Source organism: Mixophyes fleayi, chromosome 9 (assembly GCF_038048845.1).
Source record: "Mixophyes fleayi isolate aMixFle1 chromosome 9, aMixFle1.hap1, whole genome shotgun sequence".
In the NCBI taxonomy this organism is placed as follows: domain Eukaryota; kingdom Metazoa; phylum Chordata; class Amphibia; order Anura; family Limnodynastidae; genus Mixophyes; species Mixophyes fleayi.
The window spans coordinates 12,068,655-12,090,591 of NC_134410.1; the positions used below are offsets into that span (position 1 = coordinate 12,068,655).

The window sequence follows — 21,937 nt, forward strand, 5'->3', positions numbered from 1 at the left end:
CTAGTACTCTGGTTTGGATAAAATATTGGCATCAAAAATCGGTGCTATGTTGTTGTTGAAGGTATCAGCTCAGGGACAGAGAGTTGCCAGCTGCGGGAATATCTGTACATTATACTACAGCTTTCAGTGAGGTCAGTATTGCTATCTAACATGGTGATCATGAAGTGATTCAGACAAGAGACAGATGATATAATGAAACCTGCCCTTCTTACCATACCTTCCCCTGTCCTTCATTAACAGTAAACCTCAGCTCTCTCCTTTCCCGGCTTGAGTCACTACAGTACTGTGGAATATGATGGTACTAATTCAATATTGGATAATAATAACTCCAAATTTTTACCATCTTCCCCACTTTTTCCCTCCAATTAATTATCTCATCCTAATCCCACCTATTTCCCTCACTGCCTCATCATCATCTCTCGTCTCGATCTCTCTATATTCCACGTCGATCCTCCGCCACTCCAATAAACTGTAATTTAGAGGAGAGAGACACTCGTTTTCATTACATTTACTTTCCCCAACTGACAATAAGACTTGCAAACATTTTATTAGTTTTTCTGCAGGCCTATTATTAAATAATAATAATTTAAACGTATTAGCCGCTTTGCAGCAGTAAAGGGATAACTGTCTTGTGTGGCGCAGCAACATCATTTCAACAAGGTTAAAGATTACAGAGAGTAGCTGTGGTTGTCTGCCGAGATCTATTGTTGTAGATAGAGAAGGGAGGGGAGATGTAAACTCAGACTTCTATCTTTTCAAACTCACTTGATACATGTCGGTCGGAATCTTCAGCTCACACATAAACAACTCCGAAGTTGATTGATATGTGTTAAACTTACTGTCTGCTATAAACCCATTGTAAAGTCTACTTGCTACTCTAACTCACTCTACCGTTTGTCCCCTTTATAATACATAATTGTCTATATTTTATATACAGTCCTCTATCCCTGGGTCTCTCTTGTTAGTTACCTCTTCTCACACTCTCTTAGCCCTTTCGCTTCCCCGATGACAGACGAGACAGGGTGTGATGTGCATGTCACACACAAAGGCACAATGACATTGTAATTTCCACCTGAGCCTCGATAAGTCTCCTCTTCATATCGATGGGTTCTTGCGTGTGGTCCTTCCTGATCTCCTCCTCCACCAGCATCAACCTGGAGGTGAAACAAAAAACAGCCGCTGAAAGCAACAAAGCCACGGGGACAATCTTTATGGAACCTTCCCAGATGTCTAAGGCTAGTGTCAGATGGAGTGCGACCTGGGCTGTGTTGCAAGCATAACGTTTAATCGCTGCTAAGCTGACACGTAATGAACGCTGTTTCAGAACTATCATTCATCTAGGCTGTATAAGCCTTCTCTGAAACTTCATTCATCACTACGTGTCAACATACAGTAGGAGCGATTAAAGCACAGAGCAAGAATTGCACCATCTGACACTACCCTAATAATATCACAAAATACCCAGAGGACAGTGTGTGTAATTTGTAGCTTCATATATTCAGACACTGGTACCCTGACATTCATATGTACAGATGTCAATCACAAATATATCACTACACATTCCTACAGAGTACATCACACAAATGTGACATATCATCAATATCAGAACATTAGAACATTCACAAGACAAAACTGACAATAGCCAATCAAAGCCTGATAATAGCCACAGAGCAAGAGCAACAATGGCCAATCAGAGCCTTATAATAGTCACAGGGCAAGAGCAACAATGGCCAATCAGAGCATTATAATATTCAAAGGGCTAGACCAACAATGGCCAATCACAGCAGTCAAACATACACAAGCCTAGTTCAGCCTGCAGCCAATAGAGCATTAGAACATTAACAGGGCTAGACCAACAATAGCCAATCAGAGCATTAGAACATTCACAGGGCTAGACCAACAATGGCCAATCAGAGCATTAGAACCTTCACAAGGCTAGACCAACAATGGCCAATCACAGCATTCGAACATTCACAAGCCTAAATCAGCCTGCAGCCAATCAGAGCATTAGATCAGTCACAGGACTAGGGTAGAGGTGAAAGTGCAAAATGTGTGTATATGGCATAAAGTGCATACATTCTATAATAATTCATAATTTTCTCAGTAGCACCTATAATAACCACGTCTCTGAAAATATTGTTAGGTATGTCGCAGCGTTTTATTCCAGTAAACATTACTTACTTTGCCTATTTAAAATAATGTTTGATGGGGCAAATGGAGGGTATTATAAATTATTTGGGTGGAGGCATGTTATTGCCAGGAATCTGAAGTCATAACCATAAACTAAGTCAATATGCAGCCTACTAAAACTTCTAAAATCTGAATGGGAAACAGAATGTTTATTAACACACAACACTACTAAACCCTCCACCCAGGGGCCAAAAAGTGCTTCGCCGAGCCCCATAACAAAATTTGGTAGGTATAAGGTTATACTTTTCCTGGCCCCCGTGCTCTCAAGGTGCCTGTTTTTTAGAGAGCAGAGTCCTCAGGGAAAGTAGAGGCCTCGGAGGGCTGGGTGACTCACTCACTTCCGGGCCCGTAGCAGCTACACCCCCTATTGTTACGCCCCCGCTCCTCTAAATAAGGAACCTCTATCTGAATTTGTGAAGGTGGGTGATGCAGACAGAGGTAGGGGTGGGAATTGTTAGCACACGCATAATAAGAAGGATGTTAAAATCCATCAAGAATAATAATGGTGTTTGAAGTGGGATTTATGTAACTGGTCATGTAACATAATGTACAGAAAGCTTTAATAATATGGACAGAACTACAGCCATAATTTACTTTATTAATATGACAAGGAACTGCCGTATTGGCTGAAATAGACTTTACTACAACATGGGCGTCCGATAGCCAAATGGAGGTTCCTTGCATTGCATTACCAAAATCATGGCAAACTGCTGGGAAGGGCAAAGTGGGCAATTGCCTGGGCCTCAACATTGCTGTACAATATACTGGGCATCAGAGGAGGCCTAGCAATGTATAATGGACATCGGTCAGATTTCGGCAGTACATGCACAGTAATATACCCTCTGTATTATATACTGAACATCAGATGACGCTCTCTTTTCCTTTATTGCATATATGCAAGGCCGGTGCAGGGATTTCTAGGGACTTGGATGCACAATTTCTTTGGCAAATGTGGGCTGGTGGGGCGCCCTGGTAATCATGACGCCCTTCTGCCATGCTTACTGAGCTCACCGAGTTCCATCAGCCCTTCATACATGGATGATGTCTCTGGAGCAGAAAGACCTGTCCGCCCTGATCAGGGACTGGCTGAGCTGGGGGGCAGGGGGGTATCTGACCCCCAGGTTGGTCCCATAGTGGGCTATCTCGGGTTACGTCAATGGGCCTCCTGCATTTTTTCCCCTTTAAAATAGGCTGCTTAATTGAGTCTTGCCCCCCCCCCCCCCAGGCTAAAATTTGCCAGCCCTGATCCCCATTTTCTCTAAAACTGCCCCTGAACAAGAATGATCATTTAAGCAACCAGCACAGTTATGATATAATGGGCCTGACTCATTGAAGAGAGCAAAGCATGAAAAAGGGCAAAACCATGTTGCATTGGAGGGGGGTAAATTTAAAGTTTGTGGACACATTTATAGTTGGGATAGAGCATGTCCTAAATCAACTTTAAATTTCAGTGGAAAAATAAAGCTATCAAGTATTTGTGCGCTACATGAAAAAACAGCCAGTATTTAACTTATGTGCAAAATAATAAACTAATTTGCACCCCTTGCATTGTAACATGGTTTGTCCAGGAGCAAAGTTACTCATTTTTTTTCTTTGCTCTCCTTAATGAATCAGGCCCAATATGTTTATCTTGGCAAGTAGAATTCTACAAACCTTTTTAAAAATTAAAATCATGGCAGTAAAGCGTACCTTTAACACTAACTAAACTAAATAGTAGTTTTGGGTGATTTATAAAACCTTAGATATGTGTAAAAAGTCCTATGAGGACAAAACTCTCTGCGCTTCCCTGAGTTTAATACAAATCTCGCTAACAGCAGAAAGTTTCGGCAATGAGATAGCTCAAATCTGGTGTTCAATATATCCTTAATTATTTACCGCTGATGACCGCGATTGATCCACCGCCACACCGGTGAGAAATGATGTGTTGTATAACCGGAATGGGCCGTCAATAAGCAGGAATACAATGCACTTACAGGACAGGAGATTAATAATAGCTAGTTCTAATGCGATTTTTAACCTCCGATTCTATAAGTGAATTTTTATTTCTGCTTCATGGTTAATAAGTCTGCCTGATCTGCTGAAGGTTTCATCTTTTATTTCAATTATACAACAAAGCCTTAGATGTGTCTGGGCCACTAATGATGAGGGAATAACTTACGGGATTGGAACTGAAATACTTGCTCAACCCTGGGTTTCTTTTCACTTTAAATATTCAGCAAATTATAATGATATACACTATTCTGCACAGATAATGTTGTTTCTCTGCATGTTTCCACTGAATATCAAAAGCTGAAGTGCAGGGTCTGATTATCCAACAGGGTGACTAGTTGGATAATCAGCTAGTCAGGGAGACTCCCTGAAATATGGGTGATCTCCCTCACTCCCTGAAGAGTCTGGCATTCTCCCTGATGCGGAGCCAGTACAAGATGTGGTTGGCTTCACCATCTGTGGCATGATGACACAGTTCAGAAATTGTGTCCTATGTCCATGTTTTGATGCCTATGGAGGTGGCCATTTTCATGGAGACCAAGGGGTATATTTACTAAACTGCGGGTTTGAAATAGTGGAGATGTTGCCCATAGCAACCAATCAGATTCTAGCTGTCATTTTGTAGAATGCATTAAGTAAATGAAAGCTAGAATCTGATTGGTTGCTATAAGCAACATCTCCACTTTTCCAAACCCGCAGTTTAGTAAATCTAGCCCCAAGATTTAATCAAAGACTGACAGGTAAGACAACAGGACTCCAGTAATGGAGACAGAAATGTAAAAGACACTTCAGTCTCTAGAGATTCATTAGCTGCTTTTCTTCAACGCATAGTTGCCTACTGTCCGGGAGACTCCCGCATTTCTGGGCGACCTCCCGGGAGAGCAGGGCAACCTCCCGGTTCTCGCCTCCGCAATAGATAATTGGCGGGGGGTGGGGCATAATGACGCAAATATTGCGTCATCTTAGCCCCGCACCCTGCTGTAATTGTGACAATCGTTTAAGGGGCGGGGCCAAAATGATGTGATCCATCAAGCCCCGCCCCCGCACGCCCACCTTCCCCGGGATCTCCCTGAAGCCAACAAGGATAAGTTGACAAGTATGGGTGTGGGGCGTTTTGGGGAAATTTTGGCAGACAAAGGTATAAACTGAAATTAATTTTAAAATATAAGAGAATAGTAAAAAAGTAGACCAGAAAAAAATATAATGAAAGGTTTTAAACTTGACATATTCCCAAGGTAAATGCTGAAGACAATGAGTCAAACTTGGGCGGACGCTTGAGGATAAGCGATTAGGAGAGACAAGGATGGCGACAGACACAGGTGACAGCCCCCCCCCCCCCCTCTCCATCTTCATGCACTCACATGGAAGAGCACCCCCAGTGGTCATTATATTGTGGTGACTTTAAAAAGACTGTTATTATCAGAATGAGTATTGTTTCTGATAGTTGCCCCACTGGAAGGCAATTAGTAGTTTTATTGTTGTAGGATGAGTACATACTGTAACCTTAGAACATACATAGCTGTATATTAGAGGCGATATAGTCTCACCTGGTGTGATCAATATTGAAATGGACTCGGTACAAATTGATGTTTTTGCCTAATACAGGATACATAGCAAATTACGCAGTAAAGAGATTAACTGTGGTGAGGATTGGAAGAGACAAGAGAGAAAAGTTATTATCCAGGCTGGAACATATTGTACGTTTCAGTCTCATTCGAATTCGAGGAATATGATTTCCCAGAAAACTGGGATATTTTGTACATTAGCGTTTCAAGGTGGAAAACATCTTGGGGAACGGGCTGGTAATGCTTTTCAAGGAACTGGAAAATCAGTTAGATTAAAGCTTTTACACAGAAGACAGAGGGGAAAAGAGAAAATTAGATACAGTTTTTTTCAGAAAGGAATAACAGGGGGCTGCTCGGTGTAAGACCATCGTTCACGCTGGATGCCCATGAAGCAAATGGGATGGGATAATTGTTGGGGTGCATTTTTTTAGGAGCGACAGTGCCCAAGCTTGCTCAAATTGCTAATGTTTCCCAACAGCGGGATCTACAGTTATGTCACCATGGAACTCCGAGGGAAAAACATTGTCACGCATTGTACGGGAGCGTGAAGGCTAGGTCAATGCTAATTGCAACTTAATGGTCCTGACTCATCACCCTGACCCCATGTTGCAGTTCTTCTATCAGGAAGTGTGTCTCCCAGGATGACAATGCCGCCATAGGCAGAGCAGATATGGCCACCCAATTGTGTTGTCCATACATCATGGCTCTCTCAGTCACCAAATATGAACCCAAGTCGGCACATATGTGAGATTCTGGAATGACGCCCGACTAAGCGTTTTCCACCATGATCTACCGGGTGTCGGTAGACTGCCTTACTTGTGGGAAAACGCTGCACAATTCCAGACACGGGCGGTCTCAATCAGCCCCCTCATGATATTCTTCACAGATTAAGGTCTTGCACGGACTAAAGTACTTTCAATTTAAATTTTAAATTGTTTTACTTGTTCAATTTCAAATACAGGAAACTTGTTTTATACATTAACATCCTATTGTCTCCTGGTTTGTACCTCGCCACTGTTCTTCTCAATAAACATTAAAATGTAAACATAGAGAGGGGAGAGGCAGCTATTGGCTACTGTCCTTATTGTAATCAACCACTGAATGTTATTATTATTATTATTATTAATTTTTATTTATAAGGCGCCACTAGGTATCCGTAGTGCCGTACAGGGACAGACAGAAACACGATACAGGGTGAGACAGCACGGAACAGTTAACAAAAAGCACAATAACTCGAAAGCTCAATGTACAGCTAGAAGAGAGATGAGAGCCCCCAGCGGGGTAGCTAGAGGGGCAGAAGGGCAGGAGGACCTCACGGAGGAGACAAGGAGCTGGAGAGCAGAGTTAAGGTGGTGGAGAACAGGAGGAGAGGAGGCCCTGCTCGAAGGAGCGTACAATCTAAGGGGAGGGTAGGACGGACAGAGACGCAAGGGTAGGAGGAGGAAAGGGGGAGAACGGAGGCAGAGACGGAGAGGGGGGGAGAGAAGAATGACGAGAAGGGAGGTCGGAGGAGGGCAGGATAGGGAGGGCGGTAGGTAGGAGGTTGGAAGGAGGTCGGTTAGGTGGGGGACTGGAATATGTTTAAGATAAATGACAAATCATTAAAAGTAATTGTAATGGCCACAAAGTGAATATCTCCCACCAGCCCTTTTATCATTGATTGGATGGGCGCTGTAAATTCCTTGTTTCCATACAAAAAAGAGACTACCCAGGGGCTGCCCTCAAAAACATCCTATCATGGGATGAGCCTCTTCTTACTGTGCCCTCCACATAGTCACCGAGTGCCCAGGCTGGATATTGTCGGTCAGGCAAACTGACCCCTCAAATATATCCTCCGCTCTGGGTATTTAGCGGTACCTTAGTGCATTCTGCAGAACCAGAGCTGTCACATACTTCTAAGAGCTCAGACATTAATATCATACAGTCAACACACATTCCTACAGCCTGGCAATAAGAGTCCTTAAAGCTGATGTAACAATCAGCAAATTAACCCGTCCTCCCTTCAAACAAGTATTCTCTTTGTGCTATTTTCTGCAGCATTCATAAGCATTAATGCCTGGTACAATATAATGGAGGGCTATGCTCTTACTAAGTGCATAGTACACTACAGTGCAGGGAGCCTTTGCGAACACACTTTGAATATTCTGTTAAAGTTCAAGACTGCGTATGTGCTTTTAACAGGAGTTGTACTAGCACAGATAACTTCTCTCCATGCGATATCTTTAACGATCTTGCCAACGTCTGAATGTCCCGATCAGCAGCCGATTCCTGTGTACACACTGTACATGTTTTACAAGATTTACTCTCAGATCTGTGAGAGTAAAGGTCATGACTCTGTACACTCTATGGAGATCTGCCTACACTGCTGGTCATGAGTGTATGCACACTGCAGGATGGACACAACATTGTTCCATCATTTATAGAGATTTTTAGTCTGTTTATAAAATCAAATCAAATGATACAATGTGCTTTGGAATGATAATAGTTGATCGTTGGGAGCGTACACACAAATGCAATATCAGACCTAATGGTCGTTTATCGTGTGATTGGTCCGATTATCGGGTGAATCTGGCTCCTGTTTGCTGCCTGTTCTCTGAGTTTCCAGCACATCTATCCGCAGGTCATCACAGCCTCTGTGTCTACTCCACTATCCTGTGGTAACGCTCTGCAGATTATTGCTTCCTGTTCTCTGAGTCTCCAGCACTCTACCCGCAAATCATCACTACCAGTCTCCAGTATAAACTGCATACTCATCTCTTGTTCCTTACTCTTCATACATTGGCTCTACCGTTGCCCTGGGAAACTGCCTCTTTGTCTCTCAGTCATTGAGATACTTCTCATCCGTGGCATCCTCAGTTATTATCTTGCTCTCAATACAGCCTCGCTCATCACCCCCTAAAAGGGCCACGACCTGTGTGTCAGGCGCCGTCCCCGCTATTCCTCCGCTACGCAGGGACGGGTGCCTGATAGACTCGGCCGGGGTCCGTCCATGCACTGTCGGGCGCATGCGTCCTGACTCGTCCCGTTGCTTCCATTCGGCAGTCAGCGTGTCTGACCAACCCCTGGTTCTCCTCCTATCCCTGGGTTCCTGCCTCTATTTAAACTCTGCTCTGGCACCATTAGGGTGTCTCCAGCGTTTATTACCGTTTCATCGCTGCTATTCAGGAGTCAGGAAAGCCGACCTGGCTTTCCTGTCTCCTCTTCTGTTTGGTGCTTCTCCGTTGTGACCCGGCTTGTCAACTACTCTCCTGGATTCCTCCCCATTCTGTTCCTGCGACCTCGGCCTGTCTGACTTCTCCTTTGGATCTCCGTTTGGTACTGTGCATTCCCGATTGGCTTCTGACCCAGACCGTCTCACCTCTCTATCACTACACCTGCAACCGGCTAGTAGGACCGCGACCTGCGTGCCCTGTGCAGCTAAGTCCAAACCTCCTTGCGGGGGTCCCTGGTGAACACCAAGGGCACGTTAGACTCTGCACATGCTAGTTCAGTGGCGCCAATACCGGTTAGTGGGGCCTCAGCATTCATAGCTACAGCCAAAGCCTGACACTGTGATCTGGGAGCAGCTATCTCCAAACTTCCTTGCGGGAGTCCCTGACGAACACCTCTCTCACCGTTAGACTCCGCTCCTCTCGGGAGGTAATATCACGTGAGCCGGCTGTACGGGCAGTTCTCTGACCCTAACTCAGTAACACCCAGCACATCTGGGAGGCTCCTACATTTAGGGGAGCACTCTCTTGGGCCAGGGGTGGGGCTTAATGACTCCATTCGTGTTGTAAAGCCCCGCCCCAAAGTGTGACTGTGACAGAGGCGGAGCTACGGTGACGCAGTGTTGTCACCACACCCCCAGCTCTGAGGAGAAGTTAGCAAGTGTGTCATTGTCCCTGGTACAAAGAGGCACATGTGCTGGTTATATGTTCTCTCTCTATTCAGGCTGAGAGCAGACTTGTATCTGCCACCTTGTTGCCTGATCTCTGACTTATTCTTGGATACGTGGACCCTGGTTCGGTATATTATGAGGATATTTGGAATCACAGAGGAGTGTGCAATAGTAATATCCATAATAACTTACGGTAGAGGTGCGTTATTCCATTTAATACACAAGTTATCCTAAGGAGAACTCGCTGATTACAGCCAATGATGCCAAAACTAACCTATTATACAGATATTATTCACAAGAGTATAACATAGCACAACTTGTGCATTATAATCATATTACTAAACAATTATCTCTAAATATTTCTACTAAGCAAATACAAACGGGATAATAGGTTTATATCGCTTTACATTTTCTTGATATTATGAACATCCTTCTGCCGTGTCACTAACACTCTTAAGGTTTACAGATTAGAGATGGAAGTAAATTGGGCCATCCTGAGGGAGAATGGACACATACAGCGGTAGAAACACGAGACTGGCGTGAGTTGGGGTAATTGTGGTTACACCATTAATAGTATTTCAGTGAATAACTATAGAAGACAATAAATAGTGATTGTATACATCAATGAATGTAGTTTGCTAACAAGGTTAACGTTAGGTTTAGAAGTTATTATGATTTGTGATGTGATGAGAGTTATATGACCACTAACAAACCTACCCCATCCACCTGTCCAATGAGAATCCCTGCTGGGGTCATTCAGTGACTGGGGGCCCAGAAGGTCTTCTCAATCAAGCCCCAAACAACGCGGGTGAGGTGTCTGGGGTAGATTTGTTACGACCTTGCCATATTTGGATTATTTGGGTACGTTATATGTATGTCTTCTCTGGATATTAATAACATTACAGTTAGAGGGGATCCCGGTTCCAGAGGATCCCCTCTCCCGCCTCCCCCCCAGACCCCAGAAGTAAATAATAGAGTATTTACCATTTCTAACCTGTTTATGATGCTCTTGATTTGTGTGTCCTTCTCCATCTGCTGCTGCCGCAGACGCTTCTCGCTCTGCTCCAGGCGCGACTGATATTGCTGAAGCATTTTACTGGTTTGCTCTTCCTGGCTGAAGAGGCGCCGCTCGTATTCCTCCAGCTTCCGGTTGGACATCAGGAGTCGTTCCTTCAGGGAGTAGATCTCCTCCTCGTACTCTTTCACCTAAGGGGTTGGGGGTGACACGGGGAGAAGAAGAGAGTGGAGGAGAGATGGAGGGAAAGAGACAAATGAAGGAGGCAGAAAAGGTAAGGAAAGACACTGAGAAGGATAGAGGGAAGAACAATGTGACATAAGTCAACAGAGAGAAAGGAAGAGAAGGAACATAGTCGTATAAAGAAGAACAGCGGAAAGGATGGTGTAGGTGGCAAAGAGAGACCGATGTGCAATATCCCATAAGACGATGAAAGGAAGAGACCTACAGGAGAAAAGTTCTCACCCTCTCGAGGCGACTCTCATCCATGGATTTTGAGTACTCCTTCAGCTTGTACTCCTCTCGTTCTATGTGAGCGCTCTCGATGTCAGCTGAGAGGTGAGGCATGTTAGACACCCAGGCGACTGTGCGTTCCGAGGCTGGAGTGACCGGGTTAAGGGTGGCCTGGGCATGCGAGTGCTGTGGTGAGACAGACACACATTATCCAGGATAGAACTAATGGAACAGGCACAAAATATCAGAGAGAGGAATGTAACGGAGAGGGTAAATGTACCTGCTTGGTTATGCTGGGTTTAAGTCCCGCCGCCTCCTTCTCCACTGATTGCTGCCTGACTCTTGCTGCTCCATACATTGGTTCTGGGCTTTGAAGGAGGTTACCGCTGCTTGGCCGGGGCTTGTGGGCGGCCTGCACCGTCAGCTGTTGGGATTTCCCCCGGTGAAGGGGAGGGGGCTGTGTCTCCGGCCTCCGCTGCACTCCGGGGCCGATGGTGATCTGAGGAGGTGACAGCATGTGCTGGAGATTGTCTTGGAGGGAAAGCTGCCTCTTGCTGCAACAGAAAGACAGAGAATGACAGCGTTCAAAATCTGGTTCTCAGCAGCTGAGCATGTGACATCTATAAATAAGGTTCCACATCCATGCGCTGCATTTAACCATCGAGATACTCCAGCAAAAACAAGCCATCTCTGATTATGTGTCATAGAGTGAGGTGAGATGGAGGGTGGGCAGCATGCCACAGCGGGGGTCTGCGATGTCTCCAACTGGGCGAACAATCCATTTGAATTTAGAAATTTGTTTAGTGCTTCCAGACACTACTATTTTTGTAATGTGATGACATTATGCTTTAAATAGCAGTTTCATCATTCTAACCCACAGCTACCGCACTCTCAATTCCCGACAACATCATATTTTAACTTGAAAGTTGAAGTCACTATGCACTTTACTTGCCCTTGTCATCACGCTCTTAATGATTCCTGGAACAGGAAAACAACCTGCGTATCCTCTGCTGTTGTAAAACTCCAAGTTCCTAAATGCCAGAGGCTGTTAGGGCATGCTGTAACTTGTAGTTCTACAAGGGCTGTAGAGCCACAGGTCGCCTAACTCCGCTGTCTGCCTGAATCCAAATTTTAATATCCTATACTTTAAGATTTATTTCCTATTTTAAAAGGGAGACCCTGTAAAATATTGTTAATAATCCTCCCTACCCCCACATAGTGGAATGGATCCCCGTAGCTCAGGAGTTACATGCGTACGCCAGCGCTGATAACAAAATCCTCCAGGCATTTGGAAAGTACACAGCAATAATTGAACAGTTGTCTGCAGCCAATCAGATAATCCGTGGCTGTCATCCAATCAGCTCTGTTCAATGCAGGTTGAGTACTTTATACTTTCTCCAGGCTCTGATCCCACGATAAGGTACCGTTAATTGAGCTGATGTCCTGGGCACCGGATGAATTTTATTTTGGCAGTTCTCCTTTAATCACCACCTCTTTTCCCCAATCAAAGGTGACTGGTTTTTGCCCACAAACACACAGATATCCACATTCAATGTTCCTATTACGTTCTGACCAGTGAGCAGAAGCTTTGCGCAGCACTGTCTGCTAAGTGCTCGGCTGAGGATGTAGAGCGGGGCCTGGGGGGGGGGGGGGGGCTCTGCGCTCACAATGCAACTGAAAGTGCGGCCAGCGTTCCATTCACCTGCATTGTGATTCCCAACCACTGTCCCACCCGCTTGGCTACAACAGGAATACATCTGTATGATGAGGGCCGAGTGACGATACAGGAAGAGAAGATGTTTTCATACAGGAACAACACCCTTGGTCTACGTTGTATGCATTAGGAACATTTGTACGACAGACACATGGAATAACTATATATAAATATATAGTGATATATACATATAGGATTATATATGTATATAAAGAGATATTTTACGCCACCTCTCTACTCTCCCCACCTGGGCCCCAATCTCTTGCCCCCTAGTGGGGCTGGTACCTGAACTCTGACCCCTGCCGGCTGAAGTCGTCGCTGTAGCTGTGACTGTGCAGCATGTGCTTCCCGGAGCTCAAGTCCTCACTCTTGCTGTAGCCATGGAATGGGGCAAAGGCGTCGGCTCCAGGGTCCGGCCGATGAGGAGCCGGGTGAGTGGGCGGTGCAGCGGGGCCGTCGGGGGCCATGTGGAAGAGCGGGTTCTGGAAGGACAAGGGAATGCGCAGCTGCTGAGCCGAGAGCCCATCCGTGGTGACCCCCATCTGACTGAGCCGCAGACCAGCCGCAATGCTAGACCCGCTGCCCTGGGAGAGCCGGCCCCCCGGGCGTAGTCCCCCGGATATGGAGGCCTGGCTGGAGTTGAGCAGGTCCCCTACAGCTTGTAGATTGGACACACTGTTCATGCGGCTATCCTGCAAGTCTAACATGGAAACACTTTTGTTCACGCTCAGCATCTTCTGGTCGGGCTCTGTGATGTCCGAGCTGCTGGTGCAATAGGCAGGTGAAGAACGGGTGAGCGGGCGGCGGGACACAAAGAACATATCCTTGGAGGACTTGTCCTTGGTGGGTGAAGGTAGACGGGTCATGTCAATGGAGCTGATGGGAGAGAGAATTAAAGGAAAATGAGAATACAGAGAAATGTAAAGGAAGAAGAGGGAGAAAACTCATCCATAAACACGTATCCTGCAATGAGGACACTACATTCATTCTTCTCTTATGCTTAAAGCCTTGTGATAGAGATTCATACAATAATACTTTTGTGAGGCTCACTTTAAGGTGAAAATAAACTTTACCTGGGTGCAGCTCTATTTTATATTTTTTGAACTAGGCCACGCAGCAAATCAGGTTATGCATTTTACATTTTCTCCCCTGCAGAACAAAATGTTTTTTCCGGGTGCAAATGTAGCACCCTGTAGCAGGATTTGCACCTAACTTTGTTTCATTACATCATAGATTTCTTAAACATTAGTCTAATTTTCGGAGCTTACTGGAGTCCACTAGACTTCTATAGCTGCACTTGTTAATTTATTAAGCTGTGAAAACCAAAGCTCAGGATGGCGTTACTGGTCAATTTCAATGGGACCAAGCTGATACCTCTCTGGCTTAGCTTGATCCCTCACTGAAAGCGCTTCACTTGCCTGCAGTGTAGGCTGCTGGTGAATAGGAAAAGTACTTGGGTAGGGGATCAACGCGGGGGCGGCTCTGTAAGTAAATTGCAGCGGTTCTTCATGAGGGCTGCCGCACTGGGTTCAATGATAGACCCTAAGGGCTAGATTTACTAAGCTGCGGGTTTGAAAAAGTGGGGATGTTGCCTATAGCAACCAATCAGATTCTAGCTGTCATTTTGTAGAAGGTACTAAATAAATGAAAGCTAGAATCTGATTGGTTGCTATAGGCAACATCCCCACTTTTTCAAACCCGCAGCTTAGTAAATCTAGCCCTAAGTCTCTCAGAAATATGAACTTGGGCCTAGGGTAATTGAGTGAGATACAATCCATATAAATTCTTAAAGTATGGGCAAGTCTGCGCACACTTCATACCTCCTAACATTTATACATGCAAAATCGGGACAAGATAAGCCCCACCCCCTAATAACTCAAGCCCCACCCCTTTCAAGGTCTGCAAATCAAGACATTTGGGAGGTATGCCTCATTACACTGTACATTTAGTGACACATATAGTACCTGTTGAGGTCCCGCACCAGGTAGCTCTGAAGCTCCGCTGATGGCCCCCTTGGGATGACGGGTTTGGGAGGTGGTAGCCTTTCTTGATGACTCGGCTGTCGCTGGATGTGGGGGTTCCTGAGCGCTAGGCTGATGTCATTGAGAAGGCGTGGGAGGGGCCCCAACTTTACCAGAGCTTCCTGATCCGCGTACATGGAGGAGAAAACAAGAGGCATTAATGATGTGGTTCCATAATTACACACTGCGACTCTAGTAGTAAAGGTGTCTATACAATGTGATAAATGTATTTGTATTTTTGCAAAAGCGTCCAACACAATAGTCTGGTACATAAGATAAAAAGGTCTTGAAAGTATGTACTTGGGTGGTGAACCTCAGATGCATAAAAATAGGGATAAATGCATGTGAAGCAAACAGTGTATTATCATTGTATAAGTCACTAGACCATATGGGGTGTATGGGCTCCAGTTCTGGGTACCTCACGTGAGAGGGTAGAGACTGGAACAGTAAAATTACAAAGAACGGTCAAGAAAAACTGGGTCTGTTTACTTTGGAAGAAAAGTTGTTGGTACAAATGGCTATATAGTGGACAGGTCATCATTTGGGAATGGAACAAAGGAGGAAAGGGTTCTTCACTGTAAGAGTGATAAGGCTGTGTAATCCTTACCCCATTAAGTGGTGATGACAAATTACTTAATAGAATTTACAAAACAAATTAGATGCCTTTCTTACATGAAATGGTATCTGTAGCTATAATTCATAGAGGACATTACGGTGGTGATTGACCCATTTTTGGAGTCAGGAAGGATTTCCCCCCAGGGAGGATAAACTGGTAACTGTCATAGTGAGGTTTCCTCTGCCCTCCTCTGGATTGACGAAATTAGAGTTTTGCAGGGCTGAATTCGATGGACCTTACTAACTAACTATGGTTACAAAAAGTCCTCGACTCACGTCACACTGCGAAGCAATAAAATATATAAGGGGTATAAACAGACCTGGCACTCACCTTACTAAGCTGGGGGATCACCTCCCATAGAAGGGCATGGAGAGTACTCAGCTCCCGCCCCAGGTCGATGTAGCCCTCAAAGTTGCTGCTGTTGGTGAGCGCATCCAGGTTGGAGATCTCATACAGGAAGTTCTGCATATTGGCCAACTCCGTCTCCAGGAACTCATTCATAAAGGACATGTGCTCTTCCTTACTGCTGAACCTGATGAGAACGGTATCTCAGCATTGATCTATACGCACAATACTCCTGTCTGTCAACCTGCAGGATCAGTCTCCGTATCTCACAGAGACCACCCGTCGCCGCATCAGTCTGCTGTCCCTTCTGTCTGATCGTGTCGTGCGGTGCCGATGTCAGGTGTCTGAATACTGAGGATACCAACTGTGTATACAACAGCCTCATTCCAACTGCTACCGATAAAAGCAAGTTTCTGTTTTTTTATAGAAAGTTGACTAACATTTCCAGAACAGACACACAAAGGCTGATGCAGAGATGTCCTCAATTGCGCACCAAATCGCACGGGCAAATTGCATTTAGTAAAAAAAGCCGCAAATGCAAAAGCTGCAACTATCGTTTAAAAAACTCTCTAATGCAACAGAAACATATCCTCTGTATATAAAAAAAAAAATAAACACGTGCACAAAAGCCTAATATAGGCCAGAGCAATTAAGAAAGCACCTATCAACGTCTGCGGAGCAATCGCAAACACCCAAAACAAGCGGTTCATCATTATAATAATCCACTATTTACACCTGTCCTTAACCAGCGATAAAAAATGTACATGTGTATGTGTCTGGACGCGCCATTAATGTATTCGGCCTATGTTACGCCATCCCCTCCCTCCTCTCCAGGCACAAGCTGGCGTAAGTACCAAAATCATGCACATCTGCATAGAAGATATCAGTATAGCCAATAAAATCTCTGCACACCAGAGTACTATGCATTTAATTGGGCATCGTCTACCATGGGGAGTGGGTGGGGACACCTAGAGACAATATTATGATGCTGTTAGTTGTATTAGATAAGCGGAGCTATTATTGAATATACTGTACATCAACGCTGGCACTGGTCATTATTTTATAAGGACAGAATATTGATATTTGATAGTAAATAAGAAATAGGATGAAGAGATGTTCCCACAAACAAATCTTAGAAAACAACATAGAAGTCTCTTGGTGTCAACGGCTTAAACAGCTGGAAACTTGAAAAGTTCCGCAAATAAAGACTGGATTCATATAATCTAGACCAAAATCATCTACTGCCAGTGATTTAAAGAACAGGTATAAATGGGACAGAGGCGGAACTAGCGAGCTGTGGGCCTCGGGGCAGGGAGGGGGGGAGGAGGGAACCGTGGCCCACAGCTCACTAGTTCTCCATTATCACCACGGGCACCGGTTCACCACACCTACTGCACCAATGGTAGTTCCGCCACTGAAATGGAACCTACACAACAAACAGTTGGTCTCTTTAGTCATTAGTTGCAAATAAACTACATACTAAATCAAAAACATTTAAATTTAATCGTGTGAGTTAATATAACCCTCTAATTCCCCAGCTGACCCACTGGTGCTGAAACAGTCATGTTATAACTTTATGAAGACAAGATTGGGCGAGTCATTGATACCTAGTAATAAATGTTACGTTTGTGTGTCACATGTATGATATTTTGCAACTGGGCCTGGTAATAGATGCATGTACACGTCCATCTGTAAGTCTTATACTCCAGTGGAGGTGGGTTCCCTATATCTCCATGTCCACATAACATTCTCATCTGTAACGGTCTCAGTGATGAAGTCACTATGTCCCCAGTTTGAGTCACAATGGATGGGAGTCCCAAGAACCCCTCTCTCTCCCTGTAGCACTCCCCCCGCTTCCCCTACTCTCACTTGAAGTTGAAGTTGGCCAGGTTCTGGATGACCTTAGCGATGAGTGTGAGGGTCCTAGATGTCTGCTCGTCAGGATATTCCTGCATCAGGCCGAAGAGGCTGGGGGACATGATGGCGGGACACAGGAAGCGGAGGAAGAGAGAGGCACTGATGAGGCGATCTGCTATGTCTTCACGGCCGCGCTCTGCACAGCGCATCCTCCATGATGCAAAGACTTCTTTCAACTCCCGAGGAAACACACTAAGAATAGTCCAAACAAGAAGGCAAGAAGTTGGTTAGACGTTTGACAGAGAAGACATATAAAGTGTACCTTGCGTCAACACACAGAAGAGGCAGCTAGTTGGAGGACTGATTGAGTATTGAGTGATGACTCATGCATAGTATGCATTCTCATGAAAATTGGTTCAGTCCACAAAATTGCTGCCTCCTCGGTGAGCCCGGGACTGGTACACTTTAAATGGAAAATTTGAGGGAGTGGGAACATAGAAGGACCAACGAGAGGAAGAAAAAACTTGTGGAGGTGATAATAATGACAAATACAGTCAGAATGGGAAATACAGAGAGGAAAGGACACTGTAACAGGAAAAAGAGACGAAGAGAAAAGTAAAATGTAATGGATAATGACTAACATATAATGTCTTATTCTTTTCCTGGCAATGACATCACATGACCAGACACTGACCAATGGGAGTTGAAGACTTTGCAAAGCGCGAGTTCGCAGCACATCCTGAGATTGGCCTGGTGATCGGACAGGGCAGAAGGTGGACAACGCATGGGGTCAACCTCGCAGTCCTCCTCTGACTCATACAGAGCCCGAATAAACTCACCTGAGAAATAGATATATGTTATAAGGATATACCGGTAAGTAAGGGACAAGTAAACAATGGAGCACAAAGAAAGACAGGGAACGTGTAAACAGCTAACTTCTTTCATTCTCTAACCTCACAGCCTCTTTGGACCCACTGCACAATCACTCCACCACAATAGTCCCTGGCTAGAACAAACTAGTCAACCTTTCCTCTAGGTGTTTTCCCATTAGCCTTCAAACATGTAACCATCGTTCTCCTGCTCAAGAACCTTTTCTTCACCCATCCGTGCCATCTGGCTACTGGCTCATTCCTCTACTACTATTTGACTCAAAACTACTTGAGTGTCTCCATTACAATAGTCTAACCAACATTTTCAACTTTAACTCCATACTAGACTTTTCTCATTCTGGCTTTCGAGGAACATATTTCAAAGAACGACCTCCTTGCGGGCAAATCAACATGTGAATCGTCCATACTACTCATACTGGATCTCTCTTCCGCATTTGACAATGTTGACCACCACCTACTCTGGCAAATGCTCCATTCCATCGTCATTGTTGTCCATGATATTGCCTTCTCCTGCTTTCTTTTCATTGTATAACATATCCCATGGTTTCCTTTAATGGAATCTCATCCTACCGTACAGGTTTTACATCAGATCTGCCTTACAGTAGCCATTCACATTGTCCGAACAAAGGGCTACAATTTTAATTTCTGCACCTTTTGTATTATCTGTTAGCCACATCGCTTAGATTGTGAGCTACATTTTAAATATCTTACCAATGGCTTCCTTGAGGTATCTCTGTCCTATCAGTTTCAGATACTCCTCTATGGCTTTAGTTGCAAGTGTGTTCTCACGGAGAATAAGGTGCTCTCTATCAAGGAAGCGATCAACCTCTGTCATAGCCATATCTGAGAGGAAGTCCTGAGGAGAAAGAGATGGAGCAGATCTGGTTGGGGGGGACATACCGCTGACATTCCAAATAGACAATGAGGCCAAACTGTGCAACATATACTAAAGTAAGAAGTAAACAATATGTCTGAAATAAAGGGATTAACTATACTATATACATTTTCAAACAACAGCTTATAAAAACACAAGTATGGATGACTACAGGATATCTAAAAACCCGATAACAATGGCCTTTAAGGACTAGGTGAAAAGGTGAGACCAACCTTTCATAAATGTTAATTGCAATGATCCAGAAGAAGGCAAAACAAAAACCCCAGTGCAACAGTTGCCAATTTAGCCTCAAAATGGGAGGCTAATCCATGCGATTGCTATCTTTGACCCCAAACCGATGACTTTCCTGGATCACTCCCATAATATCATCTACTAATTATAGCTATAAATATAATTTCTAGATAGAAAGGTGTCCAATCCATTTTTACATTCTGTGAATTTATCATCACCGTGTTGTAAGGAATTACGCAGTGTGATCACTCTTACAGTAAAGAATCCTTCCTATGTTCATGGTGAAATCATCTATCTTCCAGTCATAATTGATGACTTCATGTGCTCTGTATCGTACTAGTTATTTTAGGTTAGTTAGAAAAGTGATTGTAGTGATCTAAGGAATATTAGTTAGGTCAACAAACAAATCTCTCTTTATGATGTAACGCTTCCATTCCCTTTACTAATAAGGCTGCCTTCCTCTCAACCCGCTCACATTCTCCTATGTCCTTTTAAGCTATTCCTTTATAACCTTTTAAGACTTTATAATTTAAATACATTATTTTGTTTCTGATACATTTGTATTTACAACAGTATTTATTACATATTTGCAAACAATTTCTAATAAGTCTCTCTGCTCAGTGCCTGATTATCTAATCGGCACACTAGGCCGGAGCTTGTGGCGTAAGGCTGTTTGGGGGTGCAAAAGTTTAAGGGGTGAAAAATTGTAACAGGGAAAGGTGTAAACTTAGATTTACTTTAAAATATAAGAGAATAGTTATTCTCGAAAGTAAGAAGAAAACAGGAAAGAAAAATGTAAGGATTTAATCCTGACGTATTCCTATGGTAAAGGCTGAAGGCAATGAGTCATCCTTGGGTGGGCGCTTGATGATAAGCAAGTAGCAGAGACAAGGATGGCGACAGGCGCAGGTTTGACAGTCCCCTCCCCCTTCATATGTTCACCCTCAGTAGCGCAGGGGGAGGGGGGCTAAGAGCGTGTTAGCCTAGGGTGGACTGATCGCTTAATACACTTCTGCATTCTACACGTTTCAGTGTTGCTCTGAGCTGATCAAACTTTAACCATCTAAAATGTATAATGAAACACGGTCAAATGTTATCATGTCCCTTAATGCCCCCTACCTGTACATTAAATATAATTTCTGTTCTATTAGACAGAACCAAGTCAAGCAACACTCCTCCTCTATTTGTTTTTTTCATTTATAAAAGAGGCTTCATTTGCCATAACCACTAAATTCATTGTCCTGGACAGTTAAAATCACCAATTAGGAAGATGATAGGCTAGGTGGCTTATATAAACACTTATCTAGTTTTTGGCCAGGAATCTATCGGAAGGGAGGTCCAATGGACAAGTGTGGTGAACATGATGATACAATTTGGGTCATCAGGGCACGTCCCCGATGCACAGAATCGTGGTCTGCATCAACGTGCGGGACTACGAGGACGTGATTCACAAAGAGTTGGGTCATCAAGATCCCGTCCCATCCACTTCGGTCTAAAGTGAAGCGGGATCTGGGAGGGTTCCATGAAATCTGAGGGTCTACCGGACATTCCAGAAGAGTAGGCAAGTATGCGTATATCAAAATCCAATCAGTACTTTCCTCGTGTCTTGTTCTCTGGGTATATCATCTAGCCATAAGCACTCAGCATTGTCATCATCTTCAAAGGCAGGTCTGAAACAGGTTTTTACATATATATAAACCCCTCCTTCTTTTCTATGTTTCCTGTCCATCCTAAACATGCTATTTAATTCACATTCACTGCCTAATAATGACTTTCAACCATAATATCAAAGTTCTCTTCCAACATCAGTCATTTTATTTCAACCGTATTGCTTGAAAGACTTGTAGAATTACTACAACATATTTGTATAATGAAGTTAATGTCACAGTTGCTGAAATCCTCCCATTATTATTTGCTTTTTCATCACGTGTCTCTGAAAAATGTAATTTTCCATGATTTTACTTTAACGGACAGTATCGTATCCCTCAACTCAAGAGTAATGTCTTTCGCCGATTCCACCGAGATGTTTGTTCCTTAAGAATGTGGAGAACGATAATGGGGAGTAACAATTTAGCAATCAGTAGTAACTTCAGTTAGCAGATCCTGAATGGCAATTTGTAATCAGCCTGTTTCAGTAAAGGCTTTAACAAAAAAAACAATGCCACTTATATCGGATTGATTTGGACAATGTCCTCTTACGTAGATAAATGGCATGTAATGATATTAGGACCTTGAGTTCCTATCTCAGATGTCTTTACTAAAGGTGAGTCCTACAC

The 21,937-nt window shown here is 44.1% G+C and overlaps 2 protein-coding genes across 12 annotated transcripts in view; one reads left to right on the forward strand and one right to left on the reverse strand.

Moving 5' to 3' along the window:
• The window catches only part of LOC142101950 (uncharacterized), a 389,962-nt gene that overhangs the window by 187,803 nt on the left and 180,222 nt on the right, over positions 1-21,937 (forward strand). The window lies entirely within an intron of this gene.
• SYNGAP1 (synaptic Ras GTPase activating protein 1) overlaps positions 1-21,937 on the reverse strand; it is a 158,411-nt gene that overhangs the window by 10,606 nt on the left and 125,868 nt on the right. For 6 of the 11 annotated variants that reach the window (XM_075186400.1, XM_075186399.1, XM_075186401.1 and 3 more), the window contains 10 exons: positions 19,247-19,391; positions 18,340-18,484; positions 17,658-17,897; positions 15,774-15,975; positions 14,771-14,949; positions 13,092-13,682; positions 11,373-11,646; positions 11,105-11,278; positions 10,609-10,830; positions 970-1,154 (listed from right to left, as the gene is read on the reverse strand). In XM_075186400.1, the coding sequence (XP_075042501.1) occupies positions 970-1,154; positions 10,609-10,830; positions 11,105-11,278; positions 11,373-11,646; positions 13,092-13,682; positions 14,771-14,949; positions 15,774-15,975; positions 17,658-17,897; positions 18,340-18,484; positions 19,247-19,391 (2,357 nt within the window). The remainder of the gene's footprint in view (positions 1-969; positions 1,155-10,608; positions 10,831-11,104; positions 11,279-11,372; positions 11,647-13,091; positions 13,683-14,770; positions 14,950-15,773; positions 15,976-17,657; positions 17,898-18,339; positions 18,485-19,246; positions 19,392-21,937) is intronic. The other 5 variants (XM_075186410.1, XM_075186405.1, XR_012679165.1 and 2 more) reach the window with 4 other exon arrangements.